Genomic DNA, 15,879 nt, shown 5'->3' on the forward strand with positions numbered 1-15,879 from the left:
AATTGTTAGGAGGATAAAGCTCAGTGTTCAGTGTTCATATCACAATAAGATAAAAAGAATACTGAGTAATCAGAATTTGTATCTTAACATTAGAGTTTAAAAATTAGGATGGAAAGTCATCCTTTGACTCACTCACATGCATCCCAGTATGTTCTCTTGCATGGAACGAAAAGGCAGGTGTCATAGCCAACATGCTGGGAATTATATATAACTCTGGCTAAAAGCTCAAGTGCATCACTGTAGTAACATCATCAGATTACATCCTGAGAGGGGAAAATGCCAAAACAAGTGGGAACTTTATAATCAACTTCATCCCTGGAGAGATTTGCATTGTCTTAGTGTCAGGAAAGGAGGTACATGGCCTGCACTTGTCCTGTAGTTAGATTGCAAATTCTGTAAATCAACATGACACCTTTTCAGAGTTTATTGCTGAAATGCTTAGAGTCAAATTTTTGTCCAACCTCTAAATATACGTTAGGACCTTCTATGCATTTTGTATATAACCCCACTCCTGGCTTCCCTGGCTCCATCCTACACTCTTCTTCCCCATATTCCATGTTCCTCCCCAACTATTTTGTTCAATCTTGTGTGCATTTATATAAGCCACCCTAAATCCTCTCTGAAAGATAGGGTAAAGATAAACATTAAGATTTGTTTGAAGGTCACATTTTTTATTGTTATTATGCATAACCACATGTTTTTCACTTGGAGGTGAGTTTTTAACTTGAGGTAACACCGAGTTTTCCTCCAAAGAATATCTTCCTTTTTATTCCTCCCAGGAAGCTGTGCCACATGGTTATATGCCAGTGTGAACTTACACACATTATCTTCTCAAAGTTCTAAGAAAAGAAAGAATATAGTTGATAAGATACATTACAAAGCTAATTTTAAAGCAATTACGAGTTTCCATTTTGCACACAAATCCCTGACATGTGCTAGAATCACCAAGCTCCGGAGATGGTCTCTTTTCTTTACGGATAACACTGCCTGATTCAGCAAGTAAGCAACCAGCAAGGATTTACCACCCAATGAGTTAATGAACAAATTCTTTTGACAGGGTTAAAAATATTAACTGTAAGTAACCACAGCTTTCTACTCAATCCTCTCTAGGATTCAGAATTGCTAGTCAAGCCAAAGGTGGGGAATAGAATTTGAAGGAACTGAGAAAGACAACAGGACTGAGGGTGCAGCTCTTTATGGAACATGACGGAGAGGCTAGAGGGGGGATGGGGGGATGACTGGGGAAGGAGCTACAGGGCTCAGGGGGACTCTGAGGGCAGGGGTGCCCAATGAAGAGTTTTAGGAATTTCTTGGTTATATTTGGTTTGAAAAAATTCCTTTAGTTAGTATCTCTTCAAGAAATTAAAGTAAAAGCTTACTTTTGTTTAAGGATTTTGATGTTGGAATTGCATGCATTTTTTTTTTTGAAATGTGTTGTAAAAAAGCCAAATTATGGCAAGGGCCCAAATGTCCATCGACTGATGAATGGATAAAGAAGATGTGTTATACATACACGATGGACTATTACTCAGCCATAAAAAAGAATGAAATCTTGCCATTTGCAATGACTTGGATGGAGCTAGAGAGTATTATGCTAAGCGAAATAAGTCAGTCAGAGAAAAACAAATACCATATGATCATATGTGGAATTTAAGAAACAAAACAGATGAACATAGGAGGGGAAAAGAGAGAGGGGCAAACCATAAAACAGACTCTTTAACTATAGAGAACAAACTGAGAGTTGCTGGAGGAGCAGTGGGGGGCAGGGATGGGCATTAAGGAGGGTGCTTGTGGTGATGAGCACTGGATGTTGTATGTAAGTGATGAACTAAATTCTATTCCTGAATCCAATATCACACTGTATGCTAACTAACTGGAATTTAAATAAAAACTTGGAGAAAAAAATAAACATATGCTCTATACCCAATCTCTAAAAAAGTAAATAAAAATAAATGTAAGACAAGACTAATTTTGTATAGTTTTAGGAGGGGTTTTGGAGGACTCTATTGAGAGATCTTTGTGCTTCCCTGAGGAACTATTCATTTTATTTTAAAAATATTTTTATTGTGGCAAAATATATATAACATAAAATTTACCATTTTAACTATTTTCAAGTGTACAAATCAGTGGTCTTAATTATGTTCACATTGTCTGCAACCATCACAATCTGTAAAAATTTTCATCACTAAAAGGAAACTGTATCTACTAAGTTCTAGTCAAATTTCTGTTCCTATGAATTTGCCTATCTGAAGTATCTCTTAGAAGTGGAATCATACAATATTTGTCCTTTTGTGTCTGGCTTATTTCACTTAACATAATGTTTTCAAGTTTCATCCATGTTATAGTATGTTATCAATACTTCATTTTTACGTCTAAATAATATTCCATTGTAGGTATACACCATATTTTGTTTATCCAACCTTTTATTGACGGACACTTGGGTTGTTTCCACCCTTTGGCGATTGTGAATTATGCTGCTATTGAACACTGGTGTACAAGTGTTTGTATCCCTGTTTTCAATTTTCTTGGATATGTATCTAGGAGTAGAATTGCTGGGTCAGATGTAATTCTGTGTTTAACCTTTTGAGGAAGTGCGACACTGTCATCCCCCATTTTATATTCCCATCATAATGCATAAGGGTACCAATTTCTCCACATCCTTACCAACACTTGTTATATTCCCTTGTTTATTGCAGCCATCCTAGTTAGGTGTGAAGTGGCATCTCACTGTGGTTTTGATTTACATTTCTCTAATGACTAATTGTGTTGAGGACCTTTTCATGTGCTTGTTGGCCATTTGTTGATCTTCTTTGAAGAAAGGTCTATTCAAGCCCTTTATCCATTTCTGATATTAAATACTTAATCAGATACAGAACTTGCAAATATTTTCTTCCATTCTGAGGGTTGTCTTTTCACTCTCTCGATAGTTTCCTTTGATGCACAAAGTTTTTATTTTTAAGACCAAGTTATCTCCTTTATCTTTTGTAGCCATCTAGTCCTGGGCTTTTCAATGTCCTGCAGATTTTCCCCTATGTTTTCTTCTAAGAGTTTTATAGTTTCAGCTCTAAAATGTAGGTCTTTGATCCATTTTGGATTAATTTTTGTATATAGTGTAAGGTGATGGTCCAACTTCATTATTTTAAATGTAAATGTCAGTCTTTCCAGTACTAGTCATTAAAGAGAGTATTCTCTTTTTACTAAATGATCTTGGCACCCTTGTTGAACACCAACTAATCATAAATGTGTAGGTTTACTTATAGGTTCTCAAGCCTATTCCATCGGTCTATCCTTAGACCTTAACAACCACACTGTTTTGACTACTGTCAATTTGCAGTAAGCTTTGAAATCAAGAATTGGGAGTGCTCCAATTTTGTTGTTTTTCAAGATTGTTTTGGTTCTTCTGTATCCTTCAAAATTCCATATGAATTTTAGGATGGGTCTTTCCATCTCTGTAAATAACACTAGTGGGATTTTTTTTTTTTTAGGGCTTGCAATGAATCTGTAGATCACTTTGGGTAGCATTGTAATCTTCACAATATTAAGTTTTCCAAGTTATGAACACAGGGTGTCTTTCCATTTATTCATGTCTTCTTTAGTTTCTTTCAGCATTGTTTCATATGTTTCAGTATAAAATTCTTGTACTTGTACACTGACTAAATTTAACCCTAAGTATTTTATTATTTTTGATGCTATGGTAAATTGAATTGCTTCCTTAATTTCCTTTTGGGATTTTTCATTGCTAGTGTATAGAAACATGAATGATTTTTGTGTGTTGATGTTGTATCCTGTATCTTTACAGAATTAGCTCCAACAAATTTTTTGTATGTGTGTATGTTTCTTCAGGGTTTATTAGATATACGATCATGCTACCTGCTAATAATATTCCAATTTGGATGCTTTTATTTCTTTTTCTTGCCTAATTGCTTTGGCTAGACCTTCCAGCACTATGTTAAATAGAAGTGGCAAAAGCAGAGATCCTGATCTTAGAAGAAAAGCTTTTAGCGTTTCACCATTGTAGTATGATGTTAGCTGTGGGTTTTACACATATGGCCTTTATCATGATGAAGAAGTTCTTTATATTCCTAATTTATCAAGTGTTTTTATCATGAAAGGGTGCTGGATTTTGTCTAATGCTTTTCCTGTATCAATTGAGATAATATCTTTTTTCTTTATTCTATTAATGTGGGTATTACATTCCTTGATTTTCATATGTTGAACTGCCTGGTATTCCTAAGATAAATCTCACTTAATCATGGGGTATAATCCTTTTAATATGCTGTTGAATTCAGCGTGCGGGTATTTTACTGAGGATTATAGCATTGATATATTCATAAGGCATGTTGCTCTGTAATTTTTCATGAAGCCTCTTTGTCTGGCTTTTTTCAGGGTAATGCTGACCTCATAGAATGAAGTAAGTTTTCCCTCCTTTTCAGTTTTCTTGTGGAGCTTGAGAATCAGAGTTAATTTTTATTTAGTTGTTTAATAGAATTCTCTAATGAAGCCATCTAGTCCTGGGCTTTTCTTTTTTGGCAAGTTTTTAATTACTGATTTGTTCTCCTTACTTGTTATAGGTCAATTCAGATTTTCTATTTCTTCTTGAGTCAGTTTTGCTAGTTTGCGCCTTCCTAGGAATCTGCATTTCACCTAGTTTATCCAATTTGTTGGTATACAATTGTTCATAGAATTCTCTTATAACCCTCTTTCATTTTTGTAAATTAAGTAGTAATGTCCCTTCTCCCACCTCTGATTTTAGCAATTTGCACCTGCTCTCTCTCTCTCTATTATTATAAAATATATTTGAACACTGTGTGCCCATTAACACATGCTTATAGTCATTATTTTATCATTGTCTTTTATATGCTATAGGAAAGAAAGAGGAGTTAGAAACCAAAAGTACAATAATATTGGCTTTTTTACATTTACTTACGTAGTTATTGTTACCCGTGTGCTTTATTTCTTCATATGGCTTTGAGTTACTGTCTAGTGTCCTTTCATTTCAGTTTAAAGAACTCCCTTTAGCATTTGTTGTAGACAGGTCTATTAGTAATGAATTCCTTTTGTTTTTGTTAACCTGGAAATGTCTTACTTCCACCTTTACTCTTGAAGGATACTTTTGCCAAATATAGAATTCTTGGTTGACAGGTTTTTTTCCCCCCTCTCAACAATTTAAATGTGTTATCCTACTGCTTTCTGGCTTCTGTGGTTTCTTATGAGAAATAAGCTGTTATTGAGGATTCCATGTATGCAACAAGTCATTTCTTTCTTACTGATCTTAAGATTCTGTCTTTGTTTTTGGCTTTTGACAGTTTGACTATAATATACCTCAGTGTGGAGCTCTTTTTGATTCTGCTTGGATTTCATTGAGCTTCTTGGATGTGTAGATTAAGGCATTTCATTATATTTGGGAACTTTTCAGCCATTATTTCTACTCCTTTCTCTCACTCTTTTCCTTCTGGGATTCCCATAATGCATATGTTGGTCTACATGATCATGTCCCAAAGATCCCTTAGGCTCTGTTCACTTTCATTCTTTTTTTTTATTTCCACTCCTAAGACTGGATAATTCCTACTGTCCTATCTTCTAGCTCACTGATTTTTTTCTTCTGTCTGCTCAAATTTGTCTTGACCCCCTCCAGTGAATTTTTTAATTTGGTTATTGCACTTTTCAGCTCCAGGATTCCTATTTGGTTTATTTTTAATCTCTCCTTGTTGATATTCTCATTTTGTTCAGACATTATTTTCCTGTTTTCCTTTAGTTTCTTATCCGTGGTTTCCTTCAGTTCTTTGAGCATATTAAGACAGTTGACTTAAAGTATTCATCTAGTAAGTCCAATGTCTGGGCCTCCTCAGGGATGGTTTCTGTCAACTTTTTTTCCTGTGAATGGGCCATACTTTTCTATTTCCTTGTATGTTTTGTGGTTGTTGTTATTGTTGTTGTTGAAAACTAGACATTCAACTACTCTAAGGTGGTAACTCTGGAAATCAGATTTTCCCTCTTCCCCAGGGTTTGCTTTTCTTGGTTGGTGAACACTTGGTTTGTGTTCAGCCAATGTTTTAACTTAGACCTCCTTGAAAATCAGGAGTTTAAAGACAACAACAAACCACTTCTCCAAGTCTCGGTAGATTGGCTCTGTCCTCAGCACTTCTTTAAACACTTAGCCAGGCCATTTACTATTCTGTCTCAGCCTTCACTTCCTGCTTGTACTAAGCCTATTTATCAGCCAATGGTAAAAAATGGGGGTCTGTCAGATCTTCTCTGAGCATGTATCTTGTTCTGGGCATGTGCATGGCCCTCTAAATTCCCTAGTATGCATTATTGCTTCTGAATGCCCCCATTTCCCAAAGAAAATCTCTCTCCCCAGTTTTTCCTCCCTAGATTTAGGTGGTCTATTGTATATGTCAACCATAATCTTTGTCCTCAGACAGCTGTGGGGTTTTTGATCACCATACAATATTTTTAATCAATGTCCAACACTTTTCCTCCCTGAGCAATTTCCGGGTTTGGTGAAATAGATGAGTGCCTGTGTCGTCCTTCAGGTAGCCTCCAAATAGAACAGAAAAACACAGTAATTTGTAGATAATATCTGCTCTCCTCTCTCTGGAGCCAGAGACACGGGTCACACACTGCAAACAGGCTGTGATCTTCGAGACTGTCACCATGCTGGGCAAGTGGTAGGGCAAGTAAAAATGTTACAAAACTTCCATATCATTTTTAAGTTGCCTTTTCTTTGATTCAGCACACACATGGTTGCTGTAAACCTTTGATTATTTTCCAGAGTTCTGACAGTTTCTGGTTGTTTTTTCAATGTTCCTTTGGAAGGATGCGAGCTTGGAGCTGCCTATGTCACCATTTTGCTGACATTCTCCATCACTCCAATGGAGCCCTCTTGACTCCCCTGCTCTGAGAGCTGAACTTAACTCTCAATTCAGATTGAGAGTTATGACCAGAACAGAACTCATAGTATTTCCTTCCAACCTACTTCTCCCTTCTCAGCTCCTTGTCTGGGAATGGTTAGGTCATTTCCCCAGTCACTCAAGCCAGGAAGCTTTATTTTTTCCCACTTATTTGGTTGTCAGTCATCAAGTCCTGTGGGTGTAAGGTAGCTTTCTAAGAATCCTCTCATCATTCCACTTATCACTAACTGACCATTTCCATTATTAGTTAAGGTTGCTGTAATCTTTAATTTTATTGCAATGCTTCCAGCCTGGATAGCTTGCATATCATTTTCCTTCTCCGTCTCCTATACACATCTGCTCAAAGCACTCTGTGCTTACCCCTAAGAACCCTAGAGCACGTGTTAATTTTCTATCTCCTGCTTTTAGAGTTCTAGAGTTTTAGGACAAGGACTGTGTATATTCAGTCTTGCAACAATGTTCAGCATATAGCAAGAGCTGAATAAATGATTCTTGAATGTCTGAAACAGACTGACAATACCTTAAAGTGATATGATAGAGTATAGTAGATATAGCACAGTAGACATAGCAAGACAGAAACCAGCAATGTGTCTTTATATATAAGCATCAAGCATATATGTATATGATGGTTTAAAAACTTTTAAACTGACTTCTCTTTCTTGCTTCCTTACCTCTGATTTTGAAAATCCTCCCTACTTTTTAAGATTGATTTTGTTCCTTACCTTCTCCAGCTCCTAACCATCAAATATACACCTGTCGATTCAGCACTTAATTATACACTAATTTGAAATCCCCCATATTATTCATAATGCTCCCCTCATCAAAAAAGGGGGGATATGCAGATGTTAGCATAGATCTACACCATATTGCTAACTGATACTATAAACAGAATGTAGTTCCACTCACCTCCCTCCCCACTAGTCATGTATCACTGGCATGTTTAATAATGTACTGTCTTATAGTGATTATAATTAGATATTGTTTCTTTGAGTTTTGTCTCCCCATTCAATTTGCACTTTTCTGAAGGCAACAATCTCCATTCAGCCACTTTTGTATTAACCAAGAATTTGCAGTTCAAGTAGACACACAATTCATATTTTCCCAACATAAATGATTATGGGTTGTACACTCATGCCTTTGTCTATAATTGAGTGAGACTTAATGGAATGAGCTGCACTGTGCCCAAATTTATTTTTATTTTATGACTTAATATCTTAATTCAATGTTCTTATTTGGGGGAAATCACAGCCTAAATGACAATATTAAGGGAACAATGTACACTTCTCTCCCCTAGGAACCTGGTTGGGTGTGGAGGGGTTTCTCCATTTAACATTGCTTTCTCATTATGCTCTGGATACTGATTCTCAGTTTGGCTCATCCAAGTGGGGACGACCCTCCACATGCGAAGAGGCTCTACAGCCTTTTTTTTTATGTTGTTAGTCACCATACACTACATCATTAGTTTTTGATGTAGTGTTCCATGATTCATTGTTTGTGTATAACACCCAGTGCTCCTTGCAGTACATGCCACTACAGTCTTATTTCAGGCAGCTGTCAGACCCATAGTGGTATACATTTGTGAGCCTACTCTTTGAAAAAAAAGAAGGAAAGTAGGTTTAATGGGAAAAGCCACCTAGCTTAGGCTGTTTCCCACATTGCCCAGGACAGAAAAGTTTCCAAACTTTCTATCAACAGCTAAGTAAACTCAATCCATATACATGTTATGTATCTTCAAGCCTGCTATGGAACAGCACAGAGTGTCTAGCGGGAAATAAAATCTGATTCACAGATATGGGGAAAGTTCTGGTCTTTCTGGGACAGTCTTGTCCTGGGCTCAGTCACAGTAATAAGCAAAGCAAAGAAAACAATAATTAAAGAGGTATTGTACTTTAGTTTCCCTCGGGATTCTCAGGACCAAATTCTTCAAAAATTCTAGTAATGCTCTCCATTGCTTCATAGGTATTAGATGATCCGTGGACAGCATTTTTCAAAACACTTCTTCCAAACTTGGCTCGGATAGAGTCTGGGGACAGTAGTTTTGCCTCATCTGGTTCTACAGGACCAATCAATTGTCTCCAGTCTGAAACAGCATTCCACTTGGTCAGAACCATGACCAAAGATGGACCCCTGCAAATAAGAATGCTTTCAGACAATCTGAGCATTTACACCTATAGAGATTGCATATACAGCTAAAAACAAGAATACCATGCTTTGTCTTTATTCTTTGTCCTTATCAGTGTGATTTTGTGCTTTCTTTTTGTTTTTCCACTTCTCCCCCTTCCAATAGATTGTTGTGCTAGAAGAGTGCTGTAGTTTAATTCTAGAAATATATGCCAGGCACTGTTCTGAGTATTTTTAATGTATCAATTATATAACCTCACAACAAACAAAGGGATAGATACTATTATTATCTCCATTTTACAGATGAGGCAACTGAGGCACAGATTAAATATGTTGACAGAGCAGGGATTTAAAAGCAGAGATTAAAACCCAGATCATCTCTATACCTAATGTGAAGACCTAAAGAAACGAAGGAAGGAAGGAGAAAAGAAGGTAGGGAAGGAAGGAAATAGAAATGAACCCCAAATATTAATAGGGTATCTTTATCTTTTAATGAATGGAATTTTTAAATTACATTTTGTATGTTTCAGTTTGTATAATGAATATTTACTACTTTTATAATGAAAGACTATATATCAGAAACTTACTCAGATAACATTTCCAATACATCTTGATAAAAGTCTTTTCCTTTTATTTTTGAATAAATTTTTCCTGCTTCTTCTTCATTTAGGAGCATTTCCTTCATCTGTGTTATTTCAAATCCAGCCTCTCTAATAAGTTTCAAGATCTCCTCTAGAGAAAACAGATATTTGGTAATCTTGTAGAGTGCCTCCACTTTTGTTCCATATTCAAGTAGACTGAAATAACTAAGGGAAGTAATCATTTTACTTGCATACTGTGGCTTAAAGAGCTAAAACTATGCTAAACTAAATTGAACTCAAAAGCATCAGATCGACATCGAGCTGACATCCAGAACAACGTTAATACAGTAATGCAGATGTTCAGTCTCTGAGATGCATCTTCCAGAACCCACCGGAAACATCTCATAGACTCTAAGGAGGGCGGGAGGGGTATGCTTCTGGCTGAAAGTGAAGCCATGTTTTCATCTCCATGCTGCAAATGTCAAGGAAGTCCTTCTAGATATGGATCGAAGGGGAGAGCCCATCTGAACACTTCTCCCTGAAGTAGCAAGGCACTAAAAATCTCACCAACAGTCTAAACTTTAAAGGCTACATTCAGTGAACCAAATGAGGGATTAGGAGCTTTCTGGTAAAACAGTCTTTTCTTTGGTCCAGAGCAAAAGCACTTAGAAGTGCTGTGCTGCCGTGCTGGTCTCTAAAGGTTGACCTTGAGCACAACCGATAGCCTGAAGAAGCCTGGACTTCTCCTCCTATAAAGGCAGCAGCCAGGATCTGCCCTGTGAAAGGTGCTGTGGGAACAAATGTGAATGGAACATTAAACACTTCTTCCAGATCTTGTCTGCTCAGACGGCTGGGCCTAGAAACACAGCTTGAAAAGGTGGTCATTTTTATAAAGAGCAATGTAAAAGGCTCCTGGAACCACAGGCAAGTAAACTATTAACTCTCTGGGAAGGTCAGAGATGACTTCCAGAAAGGCCAACCTTTGTGTTCAGTACAGAAAAAATAAGATATGATCACCATACAGACAAACAGAGAAAGAACATTGTAGGGACAGTGCAGAATTTCTAAAAAAAAAGTTAATGAAAACACTATGCATTAAAATCTATGGGGTAATCAGAAGAAATTAAAGCAATAATCAAGGAACATGTATAACTTCAAAAATATATATCGACAAAAATAATGGAAATAAATGAATTAAATATCCAATTTAAAAAGCTAGAAGAGCATTTTAAAAAACTACTAGAGAATCAAAGGCAAAATTTTTTTAAAAAAACCTAAAATAATGAGTTTGAAAACAGAAAATAAAACTCATAAATAAATAAGGGCACCTGGGTGGCTCAGTCATTAAGCATCTGCCTTTGGCTCAGGTCATGATCCCAGGGCCCTGGGATCAAGTCCCACATCAGGCTCCCTGCTCGGCAGGAAGCCTGCTTCTCCCTCTCCTACTCCCCCTGCTTGTGTTCCCTCTCTCGCTGTGTCTGTCTCTGTCAAAGAAATAAATAAAATCTAAAAAAATAATAAAAAATAAAAAATAAATAAATAAAATTCTGTTTGTTTGAAAAACAACAAATGAAGAAATGGCAGGGTGGAAATAATCATTGAAAATGAGGAAATTAAACATGATAATAAGAAACCATGAACTCTATACAGACAAAATGGATAATTTCCTAGGAAAACACAACTTAGCAAAAATTAACTCTAATTAACTATAGTAGAAGTAAAAAGTTTAAATAGATCCATTTCCATAGAAGACTTTCTCCACAGAGAAAGTGGCCAAAGACTTATCCCACAAAAAAGCAACAGGCCCAGATGTTTTCATAGGAAAACTCTACCAAATCTTCAAATATCAACCCCACTGCTGCTTAAATTCCTTCAGAGTACCACAAATGAAGACATGCACATTTTTTATGAAGTATTATTATACTGTTATCTAAACCTTGCACAAAAAAATGAAAAGGACAGACCAATCTCACTGTCTCAACACGAAAAATCCCAAGTAAAATATAAGCAAATAGAATCTAAAAGCACATTTAAAAAATACTTCAAGACTAAGTGAAGTTTATCCAGGAATGGAAGAATGGCTCGATATTAGAAATATCATGAACATGATCTTTCCTATTAATATATCTATGGAGAAAAACATTGTCATCTTCATGAATTCTGAAAAGGACTTCACAAAATTCAATTTCATTTTGATTATAAGAGAGACAGAGAGAAGGAAGAGGGAAATAGGGCAAGAGAGCAAATATGACAAAAGTTCATTGTTAAATCTAGATCGAGGGATGTGGGTGTTTGTTGAATTATTCCTCTAGCTTTTCCATAGTTTGAAAGTTTTTACAAAATCTGAAGGAAATGTACACATTGATTTTTATTTCTAAATATTTACCTCTTTGTTCCTGTGTTACATGAGGTTTAAGCAGTGCTAAAGTGCTTTGAGGAGGAAAGAAATACTGTATTTCCCTCTCGGCTGCTTCTAATGAATCACTTCCATACAACTGGTTGATGGGCAAATCTTCCATTGCAAATCGTACACATAAACTTTGAAAAAGAAGTCAAGTTAAGCACTGTTAGAGCATAACATAATGTAGTATAAACACAACAGAACACTATATAAATTGTCCAAAAGTCATCAAACAACTCATTCCTGATCTAGACACTGTGCAAAAGGCAATAATTATACTCCTTCCTTACAAGGAAGTTTAACAGCCATTAGGAAGAAAGAACATAAACAATGAAATAATTATGATATGACTATTGACAGATAACTCTGCAAGAAGGAATGGTACCTTGGTGCAGGGAAAAAGCATAGACTGTAGAATGCTTATTGCACTGCTTGCTAGCTATGTGTCTCTGGTCAATTACTTAACTTCTCTGTGCTTTAGTTGTGTCAGATATAAATAAGATAATAAAACTGCTTTGGAAGGAGATTTTGAGGAGGTAATCAGATGATATGTTTGAAATATATGGTGCATATTAAGCTCTCAGTAAATATTCCTTTCCCTTCCCTCATCACTAAATATTATCAAGCACTAGAGATGGCATTTGACTCTATACCAAAGACCCCAAATCACAAATACTGAATCCAGGAGACACTGCAAAGGAGCCTCTAGCAGAGCAAGCACAGTGATAAGAGAGGAGCATACAGGATGGCTAAGTGTAAAGAGGCAGGAGTGAGGCTGATGGTACTGGACATGTTGGGTTAGGCAGGTTTTTTTTTTTTTTTTTTAAGATTTTACTTATTTACTTATTTACTTATTTAAAGAGTGTGTGAGTAGGGGGAGGGGCAGAAGAAGAGGAAGGGAGAATCTCAAGCAGACTCCCTGCTGAGCGCAGAGCCCTATGTGGGGCTCTATCTCATGACCCTGAGACCAGGACCTGAGCCGAAACCAAGAGTCAAGACGCTTAACCAACTGAGCCACCCAGGCACCCCTGGGTTAGGCAAGTTATCCTGGTTCTGCTTCCTCTACAATAGATGAACACATATACCTCCTGAATCAATTGGTGTTCCTTGATTTTTTGTCAGTAGCCCTTTCCCCCCCCTCTTTATCTACATATATTTCAGTAGAGGATATACACTCTGCTTATTTCATTTTCTGCCCTTTACACATAGCCCAACCCACAAAATCCAGCCATAGGGAATAATGTCCTTTCCTATTAATAAACTGACTTCACTGGTAACTTGGTTTTCTCTCCTTAGACCCCCTTCTTACCTCGTTGCTTTTGCTGATGCATTCAGATTTCCTTTTTGCCTTAACCAATTTGACTTTCCCACTTGACCCTTGGCAATTCTCACATCTCTGATTTGAAGACCCTTGTAGCCCCAGAGCCCTGGAGACTGGGATTGCCAGGGGTGGGGGATTTGCATAGTGAAGGTATCACCACAAGGTATCTCTGCTCAATGGAGTAAGCTGCGCCTCTGTGGATCTGTTAGAAGATTACTGGGGGGAAAGTGTGTGGAGGAGGATGGGACAGAGCGAGTAGGTGATGAGAACGAGGGGTTGCTATGTTTCTCCTTTATGCAAGTGACCACATTTCAGATGAAGTGATGCAGGGCAGAATTTGAAACCCAAGTGCAGAGAAGGGCAGAGCTCTGCTGAGTTCTTTCAAAAGCAACCAGAAAGAACTGGGTAGAGCTGAGGAAATGGAAGAAGGGGGAACCAATAAAAAAATAACAGTTAAGATTAACTGTGAACTTGTAGCCACATAGGGATCATAAGGACTCTGGCTGGAATCCTCACTGTAATAGTGAGGTAGAGAGGGGCAGTCACTGAGTACCTACACCTGGAGAAAATGTCTCTGTGCTGCTCACTACCTCCACACGTGAAACCATAATTTCTAGAACAGTATGGCTACAAGAATAAGCCTTGAGTTGATAGGAATTCCTGTCTCAGATGCCATGTCTTGCATTCTACGCTACACTTCATTAAGAGTTTTTATGGCATTCTGCTCATACCACTTACAGACTGTCCAACTCCTATTATCCTATAAGGTAATTGTAGGGCTAAACAAGGGGTAAAATGTGTCCATGCAGAACAAGTCAGATTCCAGATATCCTACCCAAAAGAAAACATTTCAAAGTTGTGTGATGTGATGCTTCATTAGTATTGTTATTTATTATACCAACATGTATGTCAAGCTTGCTGTATCTGATAGAGCATCTCTGTTCTTACCCACTTGAAGGGAGAGCCTTTCTTCTCCTGAATTGATTCCTACCAAGGGCAAGAGATGGCCTTTTGGCTGGGTCCCCACCACTTACTTCCCAGCCTCACACCAAGCATCCCACAACCTTCTTCTGCAAAACCTTGGCTTTAGTCGGGCTGCCACTGGGCTGGGCCTCTGGTCATAATCAGGAAAAGAAGTTTTCCTGAGAGCCTCCCTTGGACTAAAGCTGTGGTTCCTGTACCCATATCCAAAAATAAATTAAAATGTCTCCCATGAAAAAAGTTTGGGACCCATGATATGAATCCTACCTCTCTGGAAGATATTCTTTGGCTTTTTCAACACTACCTGGTCCAATTAACTCTTTCCAGTGTTGTAAGCCATGGTCTCTTACTAAAACAAGGGCTAGAGATGGACCACTGTTAGAAAAAAAGACAAAAAATATGGCTCAGTAGCTAATTGTATATAGATAATACAAGTAGATTTATTAAATAGACAAAACATGTCAAGATAATTCTTTTATCAAGAGTCTAAGATGAATTTCCACTGGTGTACTCTCAAGAGTATATTGAACACCTTATAAAAGGATGGAAGCAGATTAAGGAAGGGAAGAGAAGGGCCTTCATTCTGATAGATCGATTCCTGTTTTGTTCCCAGATTCCTGCTGATTCATACACCCTTGCTGGGGTGTATGAATTTCTGTCACAGCTGCTATTTCACTTCCTCTTCTAGAAACCTGACAGATTTCTAGTACCTCAGTCTTCTCCTAGAACTAGTGATCTTCAGGATCAACAAAGCCCTTGAGACTCAGTATGTTCTCTGCTTGGATTTAATGTTACACACCTTGGATTTCTAGCATTCAACTCAATGGACTCCAGTAACTTCACCCAGGCCTTTCCATTGCTCCAGTAACATTCCGGGAGGATGAGAGAAAATGGACAGTTGAGCAGAGAATTGAGATAGGAGTGAGATTGGCAAAGAAGTAGATTGAGCACATGTTTACAGAACTGAGAGGTGTGGCAACCTGACCAGGGCAGGGTCAAAAGAAGACCTAAATGATTCAAAACGAAATCAGACTGTGCCTTCTAAACCTGAACTCTACTTTACCTGGTCATTTTTTCTATAAGGTTTCCAAAATAATCTTCATTTTCATATTCCTTGCACAGTGTTTGTGCTTCCTCTTCTGATAATACAATTTGCCTTTGCATCAGTATTTTAAAGCCTTCATCTTCAATAATCTTCAAAACATCCTCTAATTCACATAACAAGTGTTAAATCGATAGGTTATTGGCTATACATACCATACAGAATGTACTATTATGAAGGCGTATAAGGCATTTTCCCCTCATTTGAAATCTAAAAGTTTGCAAAAATAGCTTATTAGATTTTAAGGTGAATAATACTCTTATCATACCAAATTATGACTTATGATGCTATTTCCAGTTTTTCATTACATAGGAATCACACACATACAAGGTATGTAAAACTGAAAAAATTACAACTGAAATAAAATATTCACTGCATGGGCTGAATGCCAACAAGGAAATCACAGAATTCCGTTTTAAAACTAACACAATTGAAATGATCCAATTAGAACCACACAC

At 37.2% G+C, this 15,879-nt stretch overlaps 1 protein-coding gene across 9 annotated transcripts in view; it reads right to left on the reverse strand.

Annotated features, from left to right (window-relative positions):
• Nucleotides 1-669: 669 nt before the first annotated feature.
• NME8 (NME/NM23 family member 8) overlaps nucleotides 670-15,879 on the reverse strand; it is an 82,777-nt gene continuing 67,567 nt past the window's right edge. For 7 of the 9 annotated variants that reach the window (XM_027574094.2, XM_027574099.1, XM_027574090.1 and 4 more), the window contains 6 exons: nucleotides 15,383-15,527; nucleotides 14,587-14,694; nucleotides 12,003-12,154; nucleotides 9,623-9,767; nucleotides 8,803-9,041; nucleotides 670-839 (listed from right to left, as the gene is read on the reverse strand). In XM_027574094.2, the coding sequence (XP_027429895.1) occupies nucleotides 8,804-9,041; nucleotides 9,623-9,767; nucleotides 12,003-12,154; nucleotides 14,587-14,694; nucleotides 15,383-15,527 (788 nt within the window). In that variant the 3' untranslated portion in view covers nucleotides 670-839; nucleotide 8,803. The remainder of the gene's footprint in view (nucleotides 840-8,802; nucleotides 9,042-9,622; nucleotides 9,768-12,002; nucleotides 12,155-14,586; nucleotides 14,695-15,382; nucleotides 15,528-15,879) is intronic. The other 2 variants (XM_027574096.1, XM_027574098.1) reach the window with 2 other exon arrangements.

The sequence above is a fragment of the Zalophus californianus genome, chromosome 12, assembly GCF_009762305.2.
Source record: "Zalophus californianus isolate mZalCal1 chromosome 12, mZalCal1.pri.v2, whole genome shotgun sequence".
Classification (NCBI taxonomy): Eukaryota; Metazoa; Chordata; class Mammalia; order Carnivora; family Otariidae; genus Zalophus; species Zalophus californianus.